The sequence below is a fragment of the Rhineura floridana genome, chromosome 1, assembly GCF_030035675.1.
Source record: "Rhineura floridana isolate rRhiFlo1 chromosome 1, rRhiFlo1.hap2, whole genome shotgun sequence".
NCBI classification, from domain to species: domain Eukaryota; kingdom Metazoa; phylum Chordata; class Lepidosauria; order Squamata; family Rhineuridae; genus Rhineura; species Rhineura floridana.
In genome coordinates, this window is record NC_084480.1 from 266,186,982 (window position 1) to 266,210,449 (window position 23,468).

Below are 23,468 nucleotides of genomic sequence, written 5' to 3' on the forward strand. Positions count from 1 at the left end.
TCATACAGAGCACAAACTAAGCTGTGGAATTTATTGCATAAATGACTTGAAGGACTTAAAGATTCAGGAAATCATGTCTACTAGTCATGAAAACCAAACATGCAGCCTTCACCTTCAGATGCTGGGGACCAACAGGTGGTAGATATTACCATCATATGCTATGGCAATTGTCTGGGTACAGAAAGGAGGCAGGATGCTGGACTAGACAGTTGGACCAAATTGACATGGGAGTTGTTTAACCGTGCCAGGCAGGCCCAATAGAGTCTGCCTTGGCCAGTTGAGAGGCTATAGTCCTAACTCAGTATTTCATAACCAGAACCCTTTCTAGAAGTCACAAGAAGTTGCCTTACCAAGCAAGACAAGTTATACAAATCAAACATTATACCGCTAACCCTGAAGTTTCACAAATCATCATAAAATTAGCACTATCGGTACATAAAAATTAAATACAACAATATCTAGTCTCCATACCTCTTGAGGCTGAGTCAAATCTGAGTCAGTTATTAGATACGTTACACTGGAGCAATATTAGGAGGGGGTAGGGCGAGCTGTCAAGAGCAGCAGATGGAACTGGATTTTAGTACAATATGCATTTCAGTCTGGCTTCCTCCTGCTGCATAGAAGACAACTGTATTAGCATTGCTGTTCTCTTGTAAAACATGTTCCTCAACTTTTTGCAAACACAGTGATTCAAAATTATATGAAACGGTCCACAGGAAACACCCTTTTCCTGCATCCTGTGTCACTGAAAACTAAGCTCCAGTCAAAAGCATTGCAGTGTCATTTTAAACTCGCACGTTAGTATCTCACCAGTCTTTCAAAGGAGCTCCACAATGCCATTGCGAATGAGTTTGTTGACAAGTAATCACAAGCCCGGTCTGCTTTTGTCCCTTTAATAGCATCTGATCTGTAGAAGTCACCAGGTAAAAAACTTTTCACCATTTGAAGATGAGCATGTCAAAACCTACTACTATTGGCAGACTGAGCTGCTATTAAAGGCATAGTAAATGTTGACAACCTCAACCATGTCAGAGATTTGCCAGGGCTGAGTGGAGAGGAGGAGATCACAACAGAGCAAGATTCAACAGAGTACACAGGCTCTTTCCAGCATACTTCAGAGTTAAGAGGAGTATATTTTAAGAGTATTGGGGTAATTATGTTATTCTGATATTTCATATTAGGTACAACATAGGTATAAAATAGCTGTCAAGAGATTACAAACACACCCACACCTCTCATCCTTTTAACAAAGCTATGTCTTTAACAACATACCCAGCACATAGGCCATTTAATTCTTTACAGGAGTAGCTGCACAGCATATAGTGAACCGGACTTAAGTGCTCCTTAGCAATAACCTCATGTGGTCTGAAGCAGCATGGCATTGCCCTCCCCCAGAGCGGAGCCCAAAAGGGATGAGGCCATCCAGTAAGACTCATAGCCAAAGAGAACGTGGAGGTCCATTTTCCTCAGCTGAAGTCCAGTAGTCTATCTGCCACACCATACAGGCTAATGTCTAGGAGTGCAATCTAATATCTACCACCTTCTGCAGATGGCTCCACTGGAAGCAATCAGAGTTCTACTCAACTTTCTGTTCATTCAAAGGGAAACCATGCCGGAAAAGGTACTGATAGATTGTACCCATTATAGTTTTTTTTTTTAATCTCCATTGTAAACTCACTGCCGTATAACTCAGTACACAGCGCATAAATTTTTGAATATTCATGTATTTTGCATGCTCTCCAAGTTACTTGGATAAGTGGATCGGCATTACGTTTTGAAATTAATGATTTTGTTAAAGACATTGGCTTTTGTTAAAGACATATTTAGGAAAGGTAGGTCCACCCTTGATCATTGCTTCCTGTTGCACTTTCTCGTGGAAAAATACAAGAGTAACAGAGGAAACGGCCTCTACGTTGCATTTGTGGATTTAAAATCCGCATTTGACACGATCCCAAGAGATATCCTCTGGACAAAACTAACAAATCTATCGATCGATAAAAGACTACTTTTCCTAATACATAACCTGCACCAGCATACTTCCCTTAGAGTCCGTTGTGGTCGAGACGGAGGTTTAACCAACTCAATTCCCACCAGTAAAGGGGTCAGACAGGGTTGCATACTTGCTCCCCTTCTGTTTAACTTCTATCTTAATGATCTCAATCCCATTTGTATGTCTAATGATTTTCATTCTCCCAAAACTGGGATCCATGCTTGTCCCCTACTCCTTTACGCTGATGATGCGGCCCTGCTTTCCCTTTCTAAGGTTGGACTTAAGCGTCTTCTACGCGCCTTTATGTCCTACTGTAAGCATAATCAATTAATTATCAACTACAACAAAACTAAAATATTAGTATTTTCGAGACATAAATCTTCTGGCTCCTGGACAGTAAATACCCAACAAATTGCACTTGTCCCACATTATAAATATCTCGGAATTATTTTTCATTCTACGCTCAAATGGAACACCCACATAAGGGCCGCTATACTAACCGCACGCACAACTGTTAAAAACATCTTACATTTCTTCTTCCGTAAGGGAGGAAGATATGTCCCTGCAGCTACCCAGGTTTTTCAGTCAAAAATCATTCCCCAACTTCTGTTTGGAGCGCCCATTTGGATACATGCACTGGCCTCTTCCATCGAGGCAGTCCTTTCCTATTTTCTACGACGACTGCTGGGCGTACCAAGATGTGTTCCGACATCGGCCCTTAGATTAGAACTCGGCCTTCCTTCTATTCAATGCCAGGCTTGGAGGCTAACTTCCGACTACTGGGCCAAATTATCCTATGAGCAGTCCACGGGCTTCCTAAAATACCTTTGGAACTATTCTTTTTCCTCCTCCTGGAGCAATAAACTTTTGGTAAAACTTTCTTCTATTGGTCTATCTCATGAATATTTATCAACTTTAACGTCAACTTCGGCTAAAGCCTCTATTCGTACTCGTCTTTATGACATAGACTTCCAAACTACCCTCACAAATGCTACAAAAACCTGCTCCCCTCTATATTTTAAACTAAATCCAGAACCTTTTAAATATGCCCCATATCTGGACTTTCTTACAGATCCAAATCTTCGGTTGGCTTTTACCAGGGCTAGGTTCAATGCCATACAATCTGCACTACTTACAGGAAGATTCCAAAAGATTCTACTGGACCAACGTCTATGCCCCTGTGGCAATGCCGTTATCGAAACGCTTTCACATGTTGTATTTGACTGTCCACTATACCACACTATACACTGTTATTCATTACTAAATATATTTCAACACATTACTCTAATGGCTCCCATTAATAAGATTGGCTATCTCTTATCAGGGCGCAACAAAGAAATCACTATAAGAGTTGCTAAATTCATCCATCTTGCGCAACGGATACGTTTAGAACTTTTAGCCTAATTTGGACTCTTCTTTAAATATTAATTTGTATAACTTCCCAGTTTATTTGTTATGTATATATGCTTAATTTAAAAATTCCTTTTAACTGTTTTTATTCTGTATTCCGTAACTGCCTATAACAGGACGGGTCTTTGACCACAAATAAAGACTTACTTACTTACTAAAGACATTGTATTCAATTGTAAGAATTTTGCCAACTCTTTCCACCTTAGCCACACTCATTATTCATGTCAAAAAAGAAAAATCATATAAAAATGCACATTTACTGTAACGGCTCATCACCTCAGGAGTAGAGAAAATCAAATTCTAACAAGACTTAAAGAAACTGAGGAGTCTATTACATTATATTGAAAAAAGAAGTGGTCTGCCAGTTCATAGGCCCATTCTGCTGCTAATCTACATATTGCAAAATGCCAGGATAAATCATCATTCTTCCAAGAATTAAACCTAAGTGCAATTCAAAAGCTTGCAATCTAGTGCCTCTCTCTCTCTGGTATTGAGTTTTTCCACAATAATATTTCTATGCTGCCATCTAGTGCAGAGTTGACAGAAAAGGTATGGTATTTGAAGGTGGGTAAAAAAGAAAAATAAATGAACCCCCAAATGGTGACATTTAATAAAAAGGTGACTCTCAGAATTCCCCAACTTACTATATAGAAGGCCATTCTGGAACTTATAAGAAATCTGTGTCTACATTGTAACAGGCGATGATATAACACAAAAGATTTTCACTGCACATTCACTAGGTGTACACATTTGTTTACTATTGTTTAAAGACTTACACTTGGCTGTGACAACACTATAACGATTCACTAATAGGCAAAAAACCTTGCAGTTTGAGAACGTACCTATAGCCAACAGATATTTCTATCAAACTTTAAAAAGCAGGGAAATTGGGCAGCTATAGTGAATGCACCAGGGGAGCAGGAGACCTGACCTCCTCTCAGAGATATTGGACTGCCCTATAAATTTGTGAAAATGCAAACACAATTTGGGTTGTTCTTTCACAGTCCAATCCACTTGCTGTGTAGCTTGGAAGAATCTGGTAACATGTGCCTCTGAGCATATGGTGAGTGGTGGCAACATTTGCCATCTCTAAAGATGGAGAATTTTATTTTTGTATGTTTGTTGGTGTTCTTCCTACTTTCTTCTTTCCTGTGTTCTTACTGTTTCTACAGAGAATCTAACCTAGAAAATTATATTTCTCTCATTATTCATCCTAGAAATCTGTGTCAATTTTTTTATTAATTTCATAGCCTTTTGATTGGTCAATGTCATATGATAGTAAAGACAGCCTTTTGTGCTTCAAACTGGATGTTATGCTCTATTTCTATTTTAGGTGCATTAACAGTTGAATCTGAAACTGCAGTTTGATGTAAAATCAGACTGATTATAATATGTTGCTACTTCAGCAATGACTCTAGCTGTTAGAAAAAACAAACTTGGCCTGCCCAAAATGCATGATTTCAGCCTGCTATGCTTTAACTACTTCACTTAAGGAAAGGTGGGCATGGTCAATTAAAAACATACAGCACAACTAAACTTTTGCTAGAATATATTTCACCTCCCACTGCTTTATCTTGTGCAAACAGAGACACTCGTTACGTCCATTGGAAACTATTCGGCAGAGTAGTCAGTGCCATTATTCTACAATTGTTTTGGGAGTTATTTTAGTGTTGCAAAGTGTTGCTGTACTTCACATATTCACAGAAACAGACGCAAAGGAAAATGATTTACTATAGGAAACGTCACTAAAATTGCAAAGTAAATCAAACATATTTAAAATGACTATCTGAGGTATATCAGCTGTCTTAATATAGTAGGGCCCTGCTCATACGGCAGGTCCCATTACAGACCGCTGCTGTAAAGTGAAATCTGCTATAAAGTGGAACACATTGACTAACATTGACAAAAATGGCACCCGACGCCCAAAGAACGCCGTAAAACCGGAACAAGCGCCGTAGGAGCGGGGCCTTTCTGCAATTGACAACCGCTGTATCAGTGGAACGCTGTAAACCAGAGCGCCGCAAAGCTGGGCCCTACTGTAGTGTTGCTTCCTCCCTGCTAAAACAAGATCAGCACAGCATATATCTTGTTTCGGTTATTTGGGCTGATTGTAGGTGTTGCCACCACTTACCATATGCTCAGAGACACGTTACCAAATTCTTCCAAGCTACAGAGGAAGTGGATTGGACTGTGAAAGCTGCCCAATTTCCCTGCTTTTTAAAGTTTGATAGAAATATCTGTTGGCTATAGGTATGTTCTTAAACCACAAGGTTTTTTCCTATTAGTGAATTTCTCTGCTTTTTAATCTGGGAGGTAAGAAATGGGATCCAGTGCAAAATTGCTGAGAATGGATTGATCATTTACATGCTTACTGAGTTCAGTGGGATTTACTTCCCTACAATCATGCTTAGGATAGATGAAACTGACCACAGGGGATGGGGAGGGGGGGAGGATGAAGAGCAGAGGGGAGGAGGGGGATGGGGATGGGAGCAGGCAGGAGGGGGAGGGGAGGAGGAGGGCAGGTTTGATCATTTGTATGTTTATTGAGTTCAGTTGGATTTACTTCCATGCAATCATGCTTATGATATGTAAAACTGACCATGGGGAGGGAGGGGAGAGGGCTGAAGTGGGCAGGGGAGGAGGAAGAAGGAAGAGGGGAGGGGAGGAAGAAGGGAAGAGGAAGGGAGAGCAGGGGGAAGGCAGGTGCGATCATTTGCATGCTTATTGAGTTCAATGGGATTTACTCCCATGCAATCATGGTTAGGATAGGAAAAACTGACCATGGGGGACCAGGAGGGGGAGGATGGAGGGGATTGGAAGGTAATGAGGAGGGGAAAGGAGGGACAAAGGATGGGGGAGGAAAGGGGCAAAAGGGAGGTGGTGGGGAGGAGGAGGGGAGGGAAGGTTTGATCATCTGCATGCTTATTGAGTTAAATGGGATTTACTCCCGTGCAATCATGCTGAAGATAGGTAAAACTGACCATGTGGGGGAAGGAGGAAGAGGAGGAGGTGGAAGGAAGGGATTGGAAGGGGAGGGGAGGGGGAAGGAGAAGCAAAAGAAGGGGGAGGGAAGTGGCAAGAGGAAGGGGGTAGGAGAAGGGAGGGAGGGAGGGCAGGTTTGATCATTTGCATGCCTTTTGAGTTCAGTGGAATTTACTCCTGTGCAATCATGCTTAGAATTGGTAAAACAGTCCCGGAAGAGGAGCAGTGAGAGGAGGAGGAGGGCAGGAAGGGGGAGGGGAGGAGATTGGGGGGGCGCTGGGCAGAGGGGAAGCCCCTTTCCTTTCCTAAAAGAAAACATTGTGAACAGTATCATTCTTCTTCAGGGTTTCCCCCACCTTTTTATTCTACAGCAGGCACATGTAGTATCCCACCCAAATTAAACCAAAGCTGTCATTGGCCACATCCACACCTGACCTTTATTATTATTATTATTATTATTATTATTATTATTATTATTATTATTATTATTATTATTATTTATAGACCGCTTACTATCTAAAAGATCTCAAAGCGGTTTACAATAGAAAACACAAGGTACAATTAAAAAATCAAATTAATTTACAAAGCAAAATACATAAACAATATCCATACACGTAAACATATACATAAACACAGTATAAAAGTCAGAATTCACCAATGGAAGCCTGTAAGCCGCCCGCCCCGCTCTATGAAGTGTCAGAAAACTGAAATTATGTTGACCATGGAGGAGGGCGACAAACAGATAAAAGGTTAATGCTCCCCTGGTGTGGCTTGCAGCAATTTCTCTTGCCTCTCCTTCCTCCCGGGGTGGGGGGAGCACCAGCCAACTGCGAGGCTCCAGGACTCAAGCCTTGGCAGGCCTGTGTGTCCATTGTTCTGAAGGCAGAGCATCTCTCTGGGAGGCAGGTTGTGATCAGAGAGCAGAACGGGCTTTAGAGGGTGGCCTTCATGTTGATGTTGATGGGGGACTGCATGTGACCCCCACAATAGGGAAAATCAGAGGCGCACTCTGCCTTGTCTGCATAGCTCCAGTGACTGGTCCCGTGGCCAGGAGGACCTGCCTCTGGGGGGCCCCCTCCTAATCTTCCTCGCCCGTGTCTCCATCTGCACAGGCTAGTTGGGTGGCCAGCAGCAGCAGCAAGAGGAGGAGGTGACTTTAGACAGTCATAGCTTCCCCCGAAGAATCCTGGTACATGTAGTTAGTAAAGGGTGCTGAGAGTTGCTAGGAGATGCCCTGTTCCCCTCACAGATCTTCAATCAGAGTGGCTGACTGTTAAACCACTCTGGTCACTGGAGCTCTGTCAGGGGAATAGGAGTCTCCCCTCAGCACCACAAACTACACTTCCCAGGATTCTTTGGGGGAAGCCATGATTGTCTAAAGTGAAACCAAGGTCTGGTGTGGGTGTGGCCCCCTGATTAGGCAAGCCAAGCAGCTGTGAGTCTGGCTTTTAGAACACTGACAGTTGGTTCTTACTGAGCATGCCCGGCCTTATCAGCGAGTCCAATGCAAAATTTCTTAAATTAATTAAAAATCAGCTAGGCATTTTGTTAACTTTTGAACTGCAGAAGATGAAGGTTAGAGTATGGGGCAAGGTCAGTAATTGGATTACAGGTACTCTGTGAACATGGCTGGTTTTTAGTTAATTTCAGCAAATTATGAGAACTGACAGAAAAAAGTATTTTTATACTTTGAACTCTCAGTTCTCTAAGACTGTTTTGTGTATCGCCATGAAAGTTTAGAGGGTTGTTAAGCAAGCGTTTCTGAGTTCAGGACTATAAGTTTTGTAAGGTTTTGTTTTAAAATGAGCTTATGAGAAGCATCAGAATGGCATGGGGAGGTATTTTCAATTTAACATTGCGGAATGCAAAAAATCCATGCTGGCTATAGTATACAGCCACTCTTGTGGCTGTATACAGTAATCTATTTCTTTTCAACCCAACATTTATAATATGCAGAGAAGACACATCTCACTTATGTCCCACTTTGAGAAGACAATTTCATATTAGTATCTTATTGCACCACCTAGCCAACAAATGTTCCAATTTCCCTATCTCAAACTTAACAACAAAGTTGCCCTTTTACACCAGTCCTTCAGTGACTGCTTCTGCACTTTCTTTCAGGCTAATCACATTTCCCATGGGGTGTTTGTGGTGTTTATTTTATGTTGTATGAAAAATTCATTTACACTTTGTGCCTTTTACAGGGTTGTACTGCTCCCTAAGGTAAGGAAAGAGACCTTCAGCTCCTGAGGTAAATTTTTGCATCTCTAGATGAGTCCATCTATTCAGCCTAGCCATGGGCCTGCCTCTGGAACTCCCTCCCGTTCGATCTCCGCCATGCCCCTTCCCTGGATACATTTCGCCGAGCCTTAAAAACCTGGCTCTTTGGACAGGCCTTCGGGATTCCCGGGGTGGGCTAATTTTTCTATGATTGTTTTAAATTGTTTATTGATTGCCCTACATTGTTCTATACTGCTGCTATTTAAAATGGTTATGGTTGACTGCATTGTATTTTATTCTGTATTTATATTGTATTTTATCAATTTCAATGTGTACGTGGCCTAGAGTGGCTTTGGCCAGATAGGCGACACAAAAATTAAATTTTACTTTACTTTACTTACTTCTTGACATCTGAGGGGAAGCTGGTAGCAGCTTCTACATCCTTCAAGGTATTGGGTGACAGGTCTAGCAGAGAAATATAAAGTCTATACTTTTCTAAATCACACCCAGCTTGAAGTTACTGATAATTAACCTAAAAATTTATCTAATTACTAAATATACTAGCATAATTATTTTTCTTCCAAGGTTAACAATGTATGCCTACCCTCCCCTTGTCTAAGTTGTCTTTCAGACTGTGAGCTGCTTGACAGATGCATGTCTATTTTTGTAAACCTCTAAAAGATGCCCTGCATTGAATGTACAATACAAATAGGCCTAATAATTATTAAATTCTCAGGGAAGGAATTATGACAGGCCTAAAAGGGGATTTGAATGACCTGCACGATGACATATTTATGCTATGCAATTTGCACATTGTGATGTTTTGTTGATTACAAAAAACTGGTGCATGTAAACCACATTTCAGGTGATACCTCATCGCATCTTTAAAATGGTAACAAAGAGATAAAAGTTAATGGTTAGAGATTTTTTCATTTGTTGAGGTGGGGACAATGTAACACACTCGCCTTCCTGATGCATACTGAGTACAACACAATTTCTGGGGTATATTTGTGGTATGGAAATTGATTAGGGATGGATGGATGGGTGGGTGGGTGGAGATACTCAGTGGTCTGAGCTGCATGTGTGCCAGTGTGTGTATTTACATTAGAAGCAGGCTTTTACCTGCATTTAGATCACTGAGACTTAAGACTTAGTAAAATAAGAAAAGCTACTTTATTTATAGAAATACATAGTAGATAGAACTAGATATGCCTTTCCTAACTAAATAACTAAGTTGGAGGTGCAATGCCTAGAACTGGGTATTCCCCTCATGGCTCAAGAGAAAGAGCAAAGGCAAAGATGTCTCCTCTCTTGCAAAGATGTCTCCTCTCTCCTTGGACAGTCGAAGAAGACAACAAAGGAAGGAGGGGCAGGTCAGCTTTCCCGAGCATATCAGTTTACAAAAAAGGAAGTTAGGTAGAGAAGAGCACAGGTAAAGGTATGCAAGCCTAGCCAGCTGGAGGGCCCTAACTCTATCTTCCTTCTGGAATACAAACAAAAGAACCAAAACAGGAGTTGCTTTTGCCTCACTGCCAACAATTTGGACCCCAGTGGCATTTTGTTTTCAGAAGGAAAATGGTAGGTGGTAACTGGCTGAAATTCGGGGATATTGCAAGGGTTACAGTTTGTGACAATGTCGTAGATAGAAGGACAACATTGTACATCTACTCATATGGAAATTAAATGAAAAGTGCATCTTGGGTTACAATGTACTCCAGAGGTCTGCATGAAGGCTACAAGATTAGGGGGAAAATAAATTCTGAGTCATCTTACCTGGTTCTGCTTGTTTTACTCATGTGTAAAATGCCATTTAAAAAAAACTCTTGCAAGATAATTATCTTTAAAGTGATATAGAACATGTTAACTATATATGAAAATAAAAAATGTATCTGTAGGCTGACATTTTCATAGAATTAGCCTTCCATCCTAATCAGCCCACTGTGTTTTCCAGCACCTTGTGTGTCGTTGCTTTTGGATGAGCATTATTCAATGTACAATGCATTCTAATGCCAAGGTTTTATCACAATTGGTGCCAATTGTTACTACTGTTGCCCAATAACATTTTTAAAATTATGTTTTGTTGAATTTCTTTGGAACAGGTTTTTTTTACAGATATATACTGTATATATAAAGCATACAAAGCTTTTTAAAAAATAAATATATTATCCAATCTCCCCACCATGTCAAACCTTGGAAAGGGATGAAAGGGAATTTCAAACTCTGTAAGAGACATCTTCAGCTATACACCAAAGGAGATGCACAAAGTACACATGATAGTACTAGTGAGTATCAGAATACTATGTTCTAGGCATCTTTACATTTAATGTAGACATTAAAAATGCAAAGCAGCCACTGGATGCATGTGTGAGATCATTATCAGGACTGCAGCAGGTGTGAAATTTAACCCTTTCCTCCCCATTACAATCCTGATTACTATCACTCCTCCAAAGCTGCTATCTGCATTGGGAGGAAATCTTCCATTAGCAGGATGAGGTAGCACCATGGGAGAGGAAACCATTGCAGTAGCTGAGGTGAGAGATGACTAGAGTGTGACTCTGGCCATTTGTTAAAAGGGGTGGAGAGGAAAGGATGCATTTCTGCAGTGTATGAAAAGCAACGAGTTGATTATAGGCTAAACTCTTGGAAAAATAAGACAACAGATGGCATTTGAAGCCAAGCATGATATATTCTTATAGGTGGCCAAAGGCAAGGGGGTATGACCTAGAACTATGGGGTAACTGTAGCAGAGCTGAATCGTCTCATCCACTATAACTTTCCCAACCTTTAGGTCCACAGATGTTGTTGGACTACAATTCCCATCAGCCCCAGCCAGCATGGTCAATGGACAGGAATGATGAGAATTGTAGTCCAGCAACATGTGGATGACCACAGGTCCTCCATCCCTACTTTAGAGACAAATACTCTTTAAAAAAAATCCTTACAGAAGTAGAGGAATGCAAGTCCATTATATACATTTTTATTTTACAATATTTCAAAAGCTCTTTTACAGATGCTTTGAGAAGCTGCAATTCTGACCCCCCAAAAAGCATACCTACAAATTGAACACACAAGTTTTAATATCTATTTGTACTGAACCATTAATATGCAAAGGGGAGTTTTATGTAGTGTAGTGGGTGTGCGGCAATGCAAAATGCAGAGAGAGATGTTGAAACAAAAAGTAAACATTGATCCATGGCTATACAACAGAGGGTTTTGCAAACACATTTGGTACTGTAACATTCTAGACAGCAATATGCTTAGTAATACATACTTTAATACAATACATGCCTTAGAAAGCTTGTATTCTGTGCATGTAAACTTCAACCAAATAAACTAGAAAAGTTAAATAGAAAGAATAATTTAATCTGAAAGTAAGCTCTTTACCTCTAAAGAAAACTGAATTTATGTGAACTTTTATTTATTGTTTGTATGTTTCACTTTGCCCCTGCAATGTTGTTTTGGCTAATACGAGTTTCATGATGCTACTTAATTGCTGCTGCTGCTGCTGCTGCTGTAATACACAGAAATAAGACCTTCAAAGGGGCAAAAGCTCTCCCCCAGTACATTTAAAGTCACCGATTTAAGTCAAAATATGTATGGTATGGTTCACACCACAAAAAGCACTGCAGAATTGGCTTTAGAGAAGCATTAGTTTCACAGCTGTATTCCTGTGGTGCAGATGAACAGCGCTGGAGTTTTTCCTAACACACTGAGAAAAATGGCAGATTAGATTTCAGTGATTTAATTGCTATGCTTAATAGTTTGCCTACTGAATATTTACCTGTATGTCCTTTCTGGAAGCTAGGCAGAGACAAGATGTGATGATCCTAGCACCTTTGGACTTCTAAATTGTTTGCACCACAACAACTGTTCAGGTATGGGTGTGTTTGTTGTCCAGACTAGGTTAGTACTCTTTCAGGGACTGTTTCATCTTTTCTAAGATGCCCACACCTCTGGACATCAGGCACAAGCTGACCTTTGCCCTGCTCCTAACTCTACAACCAACTTTCAGACTGCTCCATATTTCATGCCTGTTCACATAGGACATAAAAGTAGAATACAGAAGCACAAAAGGCAACAGGGGTTTTATATAAATTTTCACTATGCAACAGAAGTTTAAAGTGTAGGGCAGTGGCACTATGGTATAATAGGCATTTAACTCCCATCCGCACCCACTGGCCACAATGTTACATTTTTAGCTCTCACTGAATCAACTGAAAACAATATTTGAATAAGGCCAACATCACACTTTTTACCACAGACAAAATCTGCAATCAAGATACCTTTGGAGCAGATTGCAACTTTTGAAACCAGAGCTTCTTTATCCAATTCTTTAAATTGCAATCAGTGGTTTCTGGTCATGTTTACAAAACAACCATCATTGTAAGCATTATTTTTACAGATTATTTACTGTATAGCTGCACACACGCGTTTCCATCTTAATTCATTAACTAAAGTTCAAATTACAAGTGGTCAAGGGCTGACAATTAAAAAAAACAGCACATCAAAGCCTATGAAGTTCAAGTCTGAAGCATTCCTGTTGCAATACAAGAAGAAGTTGCAATACAAGACATACCAACTCTGAACAGAGCTTTTTGGGAGGGGGTTGAGGATATAAATGGTAAACAATTCAGATTTTCCCCCATTACGGTGACCTTCCAGAGGAAATATATAATCCGAAATAAGGCCAAAAAAAAAAAGAAAAAAGGCATTTTAATCCATGCAGAATTAAGATCTAGCCATTTTCTTTTACAGGTGTCCTGAGATTTGAGCTGAATGGGTTCTGTGTGGGTTTATCATGAATATTAACTTAAAGCTCTATACACTCAACAATGTTTGGTTAATCATGGACCCATATTTAAAAAGTGAGGCAATAAAACATAACAGAGGTGAGGGCAAGGGCATTATCAAGCCTTGATTTGAGGCCTCCATCCTTCTCACTGGCCTGAAAGGCCAAATGTCCAATAAAATGTAACACACAGCATATGTTTTGTGTAGTCTAAAAATTTGTTGTGATAACTTATTGCAAATTGCACTTGGCAGTTCACCACACCAATGGAAAACCGGTCCCACATTGGTTCACACAGTCCTTTAGCCTTGATTCAAAGTCACCAATAGAAGGATCTGGAGAGAAAGTTTGCAGCTGTGCTCAGCCAGCTGGCTGCACCTTCTGGGTGCGACCCAACTCGGGACACTGCTTTGTCTTGCTCCTTTGAAGGGCTTTCGTCTTCTGGCAAATACTCAGGGAGGTCAGTATTGTGTTCTACTTCTACAGGCGTATCTTGGAATGGAACCAGCATCTGTTTAATGGGGACATGGGAAAACAATGTATCATGAGGGTTTAAGAAGTCATTTTATCAAGTTGACCTTGCTGCCAAGTTGAGCATAACTCATTCATGCATCTGTTATTTTAGACATAGTTCAGAATGTAACATGCAAGATAAAACAACTTTATAGGAGCTTAAAAAAACCCCATTGTTATTTTGCCATTCAACTCCTGATGAGAACTCCGTTCAGTCAACTGGAAGAAGAGAAACCAATTTACCTATGCTGCAGGCAGCTTTGGACCAAGTTCTCAGAGACCTGTGTAACTGGACAGATTCCCCAAAGTTTCTGCTCAATATAATCAGTGTAATTCAGAAGATTGCACACACTCTTACCAATAAAACATTGATACATTGGGCTATGTTGTACCTCTTATAATATGAAATCAATATTCTGCAATGCTGAACCTATGATAGGCTTTCAACTTCTACCAGGCTTTCCATGCACCGTTGGCATGAAAACTCAACACAGGCAGAAGCTGTTATTTATGGAAGCGAGATGCACCACATTGAAAACACTGCTGCTTGCACTGTGTAGATATTACATGGGCTGGATTCACTGTAAAAATGAGAGCATCCCGCATCTGCATAGAATTTCATGTAAACAGCCACTGGATTATTATGGTACCCAATGAATGGACCAATTTCATTTTTTTTATTGCCAATTACAAACAGCTTGCTTTGTAAATTCTGAACACTTCTCTCACCTCTTCTCCATTTTCACTTTTCACAACTTGCTGGGCTTTCATAACTTTGGTTGATGCTATTGCCGTTGCCAGTGCCTGCACATACACAAGAAAAGGAAAAGTAGAAAAGAAGAGCAGGTGAATTAATCTTTTACCCAATAAAGAAAAACATGAAAGCAACCCATTATAAATCCTTACCTCTGCTTTCAAATCAGATCTGATTCGGACTACACATCTTTGAACTGCCATTTGAAATGTAAAGCTGATGACCCCCTTAATTTTCAGCAAGGCCTCTTCGCACAGGTTTCTACGAGACTAAAAATTAAAGACACTGGTTATGTGCAAACACTGAGTAAATAATTGTAGATATTAAACACAAACTAATTAAGAAACCACCACACATAAAATGAAGCAGAATGACACTTTTTTAAAAAAATGGAGAGGGGGACTGGCTCTGAATTTAGCCATAACACAATTTAAAAACATTCCTGCTTATGTTTTGACGGCAAATCAGGACGGAATCAACTGTGAAAAATGAGGGGCAAGTACTGAAAAGCAAAGCAAGCTTTTCTCCAATATGATCAGCTAAACCGTCCTTTGCGGTTAAGTTCTGACTGACTGAAATGCACACCGATGAGCAGTTAGTGGTTAAGTTGCTATTTATCAGACACCTTGTATCCATACTGACTGAATGCATCAAAGCAGCTGTTGTATCCTTCAGCTACCTCATCTGTGGCAGCTCATGGACATCACTGCACTGCATAACCTGAACTCTGATTTCAAAGTGATTACGGGCAGAGGGAGATATAGCCATGGGGAGATGGTGAATTATACCATAGAAGGTGAAGGCAAGGCTATCTGTGCTTTGTTCCTTGCTGCCACTCCTCTCATGGATTGGTTCCTCGTTGCTCATCTGCTGTGCCCACTGGCCTGTGTGTGTTGTTGTTTAATGCCAGATCAGTACATAATTAAGACCACTCTCATCCATTGAATTGAATTGAAACTTTATTTTTACCCCGCCCTTTTTCCAAACTGGAACTCAGGGCGGCTTACAAATACAACTACATGTAGTTAAAAACATAGAAAAACATACAATTAAAATATAATTAAACTATGCACAACCGTAAAACCATGAAAGGCACTTAAAAATCTAAAAACAATTTAAAATAATATAAATAATAATATAAAACAATAAAACAAGCCTTGTAAAGCCCAATCCTAAACACCTTCTATCCCAAAAGCCTGTCGGAATAAAAAAGTCTTTACTTGCTGACGGAAGGATGGCAAGGAGGGGGCCATTCGTGCCTCCCTAGGAAGGGAGTTCCAGAACCTAGGAGCAGCCACAGAGAAGGCCCTATCTCGTGTCCCCACCAATCACACTTGCGAGGGTGCTGGGACTGAGAGAAGGGCCTCTCCTGAAGATCTCAGGGCCCGGGCAGGCTCATACAGGGAGATACGGTCTGACAAATAGCCTGGACCTGGGCTGTATAGGGCTTTATAGGTCAAAACCAGCACTTTGAATTGTGACCGGAAACAAACTGGCAGCCAGTGGAGCTGTTGTAACAAGGGAGTTGTATGGTCCCTGTAACCAGCCCGTTAATACTCTGGCTGCAGCTCTTTGTACCAGTTTAAGTTTCCAAACAGTCTTCAAAGGCAGCCCCACATAGAGCGCGTTACAGTAGTCTAAACGGGATGTAACTAAGGAATGCATCACCATAGTCAAATCAGGCATTTCCAGGAACGGGCACAGCTGGCGCACTAGTCTTAACTGAACAAAGGCACTCCTGGCCACGGCTGAGACCTGAGCCTCCAAGTTCAGAGCTGAGTCCAGGAGCACACCCAAACTGCAACCCTGTGTCTTCAAGGGGAGTGTAACCCCATCCAGCACAGGCTGAATCCCTATTCCCTGATCTGCCCTTCGACTGACCAGGAGCACCTCTGCCTTGTCTGGATTTAGTTTCAATTTGTTCGCCCTCATCCAGTCCATCACTGATGCCAGGCACTGGTTCAGGACCAGGACAGCTTCCTTGGCTTTAGGTGGAAAGGAGAAATAGAGTTGGATGTCATCCGCATACTGATGGCACCGAACCACAAACCCCCAGAAAACCTCTCCCAGCGGTTTCATATAGATGTTAAATAACATGGGGGACAAAACTGAACCCTGAGGGACCCCATAGGTCAACAGCCAAGGAGTCAAACAGGAACAAGTAGATCCATGACTTGATTGTGGATGAAGTGCTGATTTGGTGTGCATTACTGAGACCTGGGTGGGTGAGCTGGGAGGAGTTGATCTGACCCAGCTTTGCCCACCTGGATACTCACCGCAGCACCAGCACAGGCTGCAAGGATGGGGGGGGGGTGAGGAGTTGCTGTGGTCTACAGAACTTCCATCTCTGTCACCAGGAAACCACTCTGTCTTGGAGCTGGCTGTGAGGGCCTACACCTGGTGTTGGGCCGAGGACATAGTAAACTAGGGTTGCTGCTGGTGTACCATCCACCCTGCTGCCCGGCAGCTTCTCTGACTGAGCTGGTGGTCATCTCGGCTGTGGCGCTGGAGGAGCCCAGAATGATAGTGCTGGGTGTTTGCAATGTCCCTGCTGAGGCTGCCTCTAGTGTTCCAGCTCGGGACTTCATGGCCTCCATGATGACCATGGGGATGTCTCAACTTGTTACTGGCCCAACACATAGGGCAGGGCACGCCCTCGACTTGGTTTTTGCTCCAGATGGAGGAAGGGGTGGTCTGGAGATAGTGGGGGTGGATGTCACCCCATTGTCATGGTCAGATCACTTCCTGGTGTTTACTTATGGCTCGATCCTTCCCTGCAGGGGTGGTGGACAGATTAAGATTGTCCGCTCCCAGAGCCTAATGGAATCCACTGGATTCCTGAATGCCCTAGGGGAGTTCCCAGTAGATAGAGCAGGTAACCCTGTTGAAACCCTTGTCACGCTGTGGAACAGCGAGGTGCGTTGGGCTCTTGACACGGTTGCCCCTGAGCACCCTCTCTGGCACTGTGGAGCCCGGTTTGCACCTTGGTACACCAGTGAGCTAAGGGCAATGGAACAGGCTGGACGACGGCTAGAGTGCAAGTGGTGAAAGGCGTGCTGTGAGGCTGATTGGGCATGAGTAAAACATCATAACCGTGCCTACTGTGTGTCAGTGAGCATGGCGAAGAAGGCCCACTTCTCTGCCTCCATCACATCCTCAAGTAGCCATCCGGTGAAGCTTTTCCATATTGTCAGGGGTCTGTTGACATCAACTCTAGGAAATGGAGTCTTAGACCCTTCGGAGGCCCACTGTGAATTGTTTGCAAGGCACTTTGAGGGTAAAGTTGCTTGCCTCCATAGCAGTCTTGATGCCCCCTCCACATCTACTGTAGTCCCCAATGAGGTGTCTGCTGCAACTTCTTGGGAATGGTTTCAGTTGATACGACCTGATGACGTGGACAAGGTGCTTGCAATGATGCAGCCAGCAACGTGTCCTCTTGACCCTTGCCCTTCTTGGCTTATTAAAGTTTGCCGAGGGGGTCTGACCGAGTGGATCCAGGGTGTGGTCAATGCATCATTGTGAGAGGGAGTGGTTCCAGCCGCCTTGAAAGAGGCGACGATTCGACCACTCCTGAAGAAGCCCACCCTGGACCCATTGGTTTGTGACAACTACCAACCGGTTGCAAATACCCCCTTCTTAGGGAAGGTGATTGAGAGAGTTGTGGCACAGCAACTGCAAGTACTCTTGGATGAAACAGATTATCCTGACCCATCCCAGTCTGGGTTCAGGCCTGGTTATGGGACTGAATCGGCCTTGGTCGCCCTGATGGATGACCTTTATCAGTAGGACAGGGGGAGTGCGACCCTCTTGTTCTTACTTGATCTCTCAGCGGCTTTTGATACCACTAACCATGGTATCCTTCTGGGCAGACTTGGTGAGATGGGTATTGGAGGCACTGTTTTACAGTGGTTCCAATCCTATCTCCAGGGTCGTTCTCAGAGCATAGCATTGGGTGACTGTCTTTTGGCCCCCTGGCAGTTGTGCTATGGGGTGCCGCAGGGTACCATCTTGTCCTGATGCTATTTAACATCTATATGAAGCCCTTGGAAGCAGTCATCAGGAGCTTTCGGGCGAGGTGTCAGCAGTATGCTGATGATACCCAGCTCTATTTCTCCATAACATCTGACTTGGGAGAGGCCGTGCAAGCCCTGGACCACTGCCTGGACTTGGTGGCGGGCTAGATGAGGGCCAATAAACTGAGTCTGAATCCTAGCAAGATAGAGGTGCTGTGGGTTGGTGATTCCCGAGTTCGGAAAATTGGTCAGTTGCCTGCTCTGGACGGAGTTGTACTCCCTCTGAAAGAGCAGGACCGTAGCCTGGGGGTGCTCCTGGATCCATCTTTGTCGCTAGAGGCCCAGGTGACCTCAGTGGCTAGGAGTGCCTTTTACCAGCTTTGGCTGGTGAGACAGCTGCGGCCATTTCTGGACCAGGATAGCCTGACCACTGTTGTCCACGCACTGGTAACCTCCAGGCTGGATTACTGTAATGCGCTCTATGTGGGGCTGCCCTTGAGGTTGTTCCGGAAGCTGCAGCTGGTGCAAAATGCAGCAGCAAGACTGCTCACTGGAGCAGGGTATTGCCAACATGTCACCCTGCTGCTGAAAGAATTGCACTGGCTGCCCATTTGCTACTGGGCCAAGTTCAAGGTTCTAGTTTTGGTGTACAAAGCCCTATACAGCTCGGGACCAGGATACCTGAAAGACAGTCTTACCCCTTATATGCCCAGTCGATCACTGTGCTCTGCAGGTGAGGGCCTCCTGCAGATACCATCTTATCAGGAGGTTTGTTCTGCATAATATAGGAAATGGACCTTTAGTGTGGTGGCAACTACCCTGTGGAATTCCCTCCCCTTGAATATTAGGCGGGCACCATCTTTGCTATCTTTTTGGCGCCTTTTGAAGACTTTCCTCTTTCAACAAGCCTTTTAAGTTGAGACCTATCCCAGTCTGCATCTGTGTCAGAACTGTTTAATATGTTTTTTTAATAATGTTTTAACCCTTTTTTAAAGTTGTTTTTTAAAAAAATGTTTTTAATGTTGTTTTGTTTTAATGTATTTTAAGATCTGTTTTTATGATGTTTTAAAGTGTTTCAGTGCTTTGTTTGCTGCCCTGGGCTCCTGCTGGGAGGAAGGGTGGGATACAAATTAAATAAATAAATAATAAATGAAGGAAGGAAAAGGTCTGCTTACAAAACAGAAGAGAACGGTTATATTTAAAGCAAGTGACAGTGTCTACTGTGCAAAAACACTACAATGACCTGTTTTGCCTTATCCCAGCATGCTTTTGCGCATTTATATAGTGTATCAAAGACAACATCGTAGAAATAAGTGAGCTCTTAGAGCTATCACAAATACAGTGTTAATTTTGACCAGGCTTTAAGAGCTTGACACAGTGTCAATATGCTCCAACAACTAAACACTGCCTCAGTACAGCTAAGCTTATTTTGTATACAAGCAACAGATCCTATTGGATTTGAAACACACCTGCTTGCATGGTGTTTTAAGTCATTCACAGGTTTCCCTTGACCTGCTCTGAATTCGTAACACTATACTCTCACACAGCTCTACATATCCAGGTTAGTGACCAAGACCGTGGGCTGGCTCAGATATAACAGGAGGTGTTCCGCTACAGGAACCAGCCTGCACAAGCCTCAGGCTCACATGCCCCCCTGCATGGCCACCCTCCTGCACAGCCAAAAGAGGATCAGAGGCTTTCACTTCTCTTTTCAAGAAAAATACAGTTCACCATTGTATCCAAGCTCATGAACTATAGTTTCTTAGACCAAGAGAGGATCAAACCATGCTTTCAGCTTTACCAAACTACAGTTCCAAGTTCAGATGTCATGGGAAACGTGCGTTTAAAAGCGAACATGAAACCTTCCAATCTCCTCCTCGCAGCCACAGAAGATGTGGGGAGCGTGCAAACTTGAGACTCATTCATGGCTTGATTCACAAGTAACAATCAATGGTTTGACATTATATGAGTGACCTTCAGGTTAATTTATTCTCTCCATTAATCTCCAATTCTGCTCTATACATTCCGGCTCTCAGCAAACTATAGTTTGCCAGTATATCGAAATGAGACAAGCTAAGATTTGTGAAAACCATTATCAGTCTGCAAAACCAGAACTGGAAACCACAGTTGAGCACAGAGAGGTGCCTTATACCAAGTCAGACTATTGACCCATCTAGCTCAGTATTATCAGCACTGACTGGCAGCAGCTTTCCAAGATTTCAGGCAAACCTACCTGGGAATGCCTGTGATGTTCTACATGCTAAGCAGACGCTCTACCACTGAACCAGAAAACAATGCACCCATTAAAACAAGCACAACATGTAATACATCAGCAAATACATCATAAAAACAGCAGAACTCTGAATATAAGGTAGTTTGATTTTTTTTAAAAAAAAAATGTTCACCACCTGTCAAAATATAGAAAGGGGGTGGCATGGCAAATCTCTACCAGGAGGGAGATCCGCAATCATGATCATCACCACCAATAAGGCTCCATCTCTTTCATTTATGACAGCAGGTGGCTTTGGAGGTAACCTAGTGCTAAATGGTTCAGGGCTGTAGAAGGACAATACCAGAACTTTATAATAAGTATGGAAACAAATGGATAGCCAATAGAGATGGAATAAGATTAGAATATATGTGCTCTGATCTTTGATTACCAGGCAATGGTCTGATGCCACATATTGCACCAACTGAAGCTTCTGGGTTGCTGTTTCATTTTAAAGGCGGCCCATACAGAAAATATTGTTACAGTGATCTAGCCTGGAAGTAAGTGGGTTGTGGATAAGCAATACTAAGTTCATCTTCTAGGGGAAGGTTTTTATTAAATATTCAGAAAAGCTGGAAGAAAAATGAACTAAAATCCAACAAGTTTGTGTTTGGCAAACATAAGTCATACTGCCTGAATTATGAGGACTCCTTCCCCAAGAGTAACACACATATACACATGAATATGCACTGGAAGTCAGCAATTATACGAAAGAACTGTTAACTTTTCCAAAAATGGAGAATGGTTTATAGATGACAGAGCAAACAGAAGTGATGACAAAATGTTTTCTATGTTCATTAAAGTATATTGCTGGGTATGCAGAGGGTTTTAGTAATTACTTAAGATTTCACAAGAAACGCCAATTAGTATAATTCCTGTGAAATACATCTGTTAAGTTATTATAGTTCTTTAAATTTGCATTTGCTTGTTTATTTCCCTATATTAGCGTATTTCGTTTCCCCTCCCCAACTATTTGAAATCATAAGGAAGAAAAGTAAGGAGCAGAACATGATTATCCTTCTTTAAAAAAACGTGTCAAAACCAAGATATTTTAAATTTCATGGATGAATGTAGGTGCCATGTTAGAAACATCTCTCTGAAACTCAGAATTGCTGCAAATGCTTTCTATTGTTTAAGATAGCACTGGCACTTGGAAGTAAAAATGATCTACAAACAGTGTTTTTCATTCACCTTTGTAGATTATGATAACATGCCATCAAAACCTGTGCCCAAACTGCAAGGCAAGTGTAGATCACTCATCCCCAAGAACAGAGAAGGTTTTGAGGACAAACCATTTTTAAACCTTTAATATACATTTCCTCCTTTTCATTCTTGAAGTAGTGTGCTGGCGTGCTATCAGCTGTTAAGGAAGCCCTCCAAATTAAGTGCATCTACGTTTCTCACTCTACATTGACTACTAGAAACAAACATCTTTACCTCAACATAGAGGTGAAATTGCAAGGATCTGCATTAACACTGTTTTAGGAGAGTGTACAGGCAACTTTGAGATATGCTGACCTCAGACCATTTACAGTGGTAACGCATACTTAACTTGGCATGCAAAAGAGAAACAGGTAGCTTTTTCCTAGCTTTTAGAGAAGCTTTGGAGACAGAGATGGGTAAACAAATGAGCTACCAAGTCAGTAAACATAACAGGGACAAAACTATTGGAACTGATTGGACCTGGCTTAAGGAAAGGGGGGGGAGGGGAAAGAGTAAAATGACAAGAACAAAAGGAGAGGAGGGGAAGAGGCAACTCAGGGAGAGGAGGGGTCTGCATATGCTCATTATTCATCAGATTAACAGCCATTGACTTTATTAAAGGAGATAGGACATATACAGACCTGGTTCTCTTAACAGACATACATAGCAAACATGTAAGCCAGTGCAGCAGAAGGTCAGGTTTGATCATTTAAAGGGTACAAAACTGAAACACAGAGACCTAAGGGCATTTGTGGATAACATGCTCAAACAGCTTTGCATGCTGTTTGGCAGCCATAAAAAAGCAAACATGGCCCTGGGGTGTTACCTACAAGGGGAACAGAGAATACATTTATAGAAGTTCCTGCTGGGAGGAAAGGCGGGATATAAATCAAATAATAAATAAATAAATAAATAAATTTCTGACATTCCATGAAGACTCCACTGAGACCTCATTATCACAGCGGTTATCAAATAGCCAGATGAAATCTCAGAGAATGAGGAAAGATGTTAGGAAAAGTCGGCTAAGAAAACTCTATGTTTTCTTATGCCTTAGCTGTAGGAAGATGATCAACTGTTATGAGTATCTCATGATTACAAGAAAAATAATGAGAAAAAAGTACTCTGTGCCTGATGGTTTAGTTGATCAACCTTTTCCAGTATAAAGTATCATCTGTTGCCAAGCTCAGAGGTGAACAAAACAGGCAACAAAAGTTGCCAAACACAGTTGGCGGAAGGGCTATAGCTTAGTGGTAGAGAACATGATATTCTTGTAAAAGATCCCAGGTTCAATCCCCAGCATTTCCAGGTAGGGCTAGGAAAGACCC

The 23,468-nt window shown here is 42.0% G+C and overlaps 1 protein-coding gene across 9 annotated transcripts in view; it reads right to left on the minus strand.

The window, feature by feature from the left end:
• Positions 1 to 11,567: 11,567 nt before the first annotated feature.
• The window catches only part of ARMC1 (armadillo repeat containing 1), a 38,958-nt gene continuing 27,057 nt past the window's right edge, over positions 11,568 to 23,468 (minus strand). For all 9 annotated transcript variants that reach the window (XM_061600194.1, XM_061600155.1, XM_061600165.1 and 6 more), the window contains exons 5-7: positions 14,811 to 14,927; positions 14,634 to 14,708; positions 11,568 to 13,902 (exon numbers count right to left, since the gene is read on the minus strand). In XM_061600194.1, the coding sequence (XP_061456178.1) occupies positions 13,711 to 13,902; positions 14,634 to 14,708; positions 14,811 to 14,927 (384 nt within the window). In that variant the 3' untranslated portion in view covers positions 11,568 to 13,710. The remainder of the gene's footprint in view (positions 13,903 to 14,633; positions 14,709 to 14,810; positions 14,928 to 23,468) is intronic.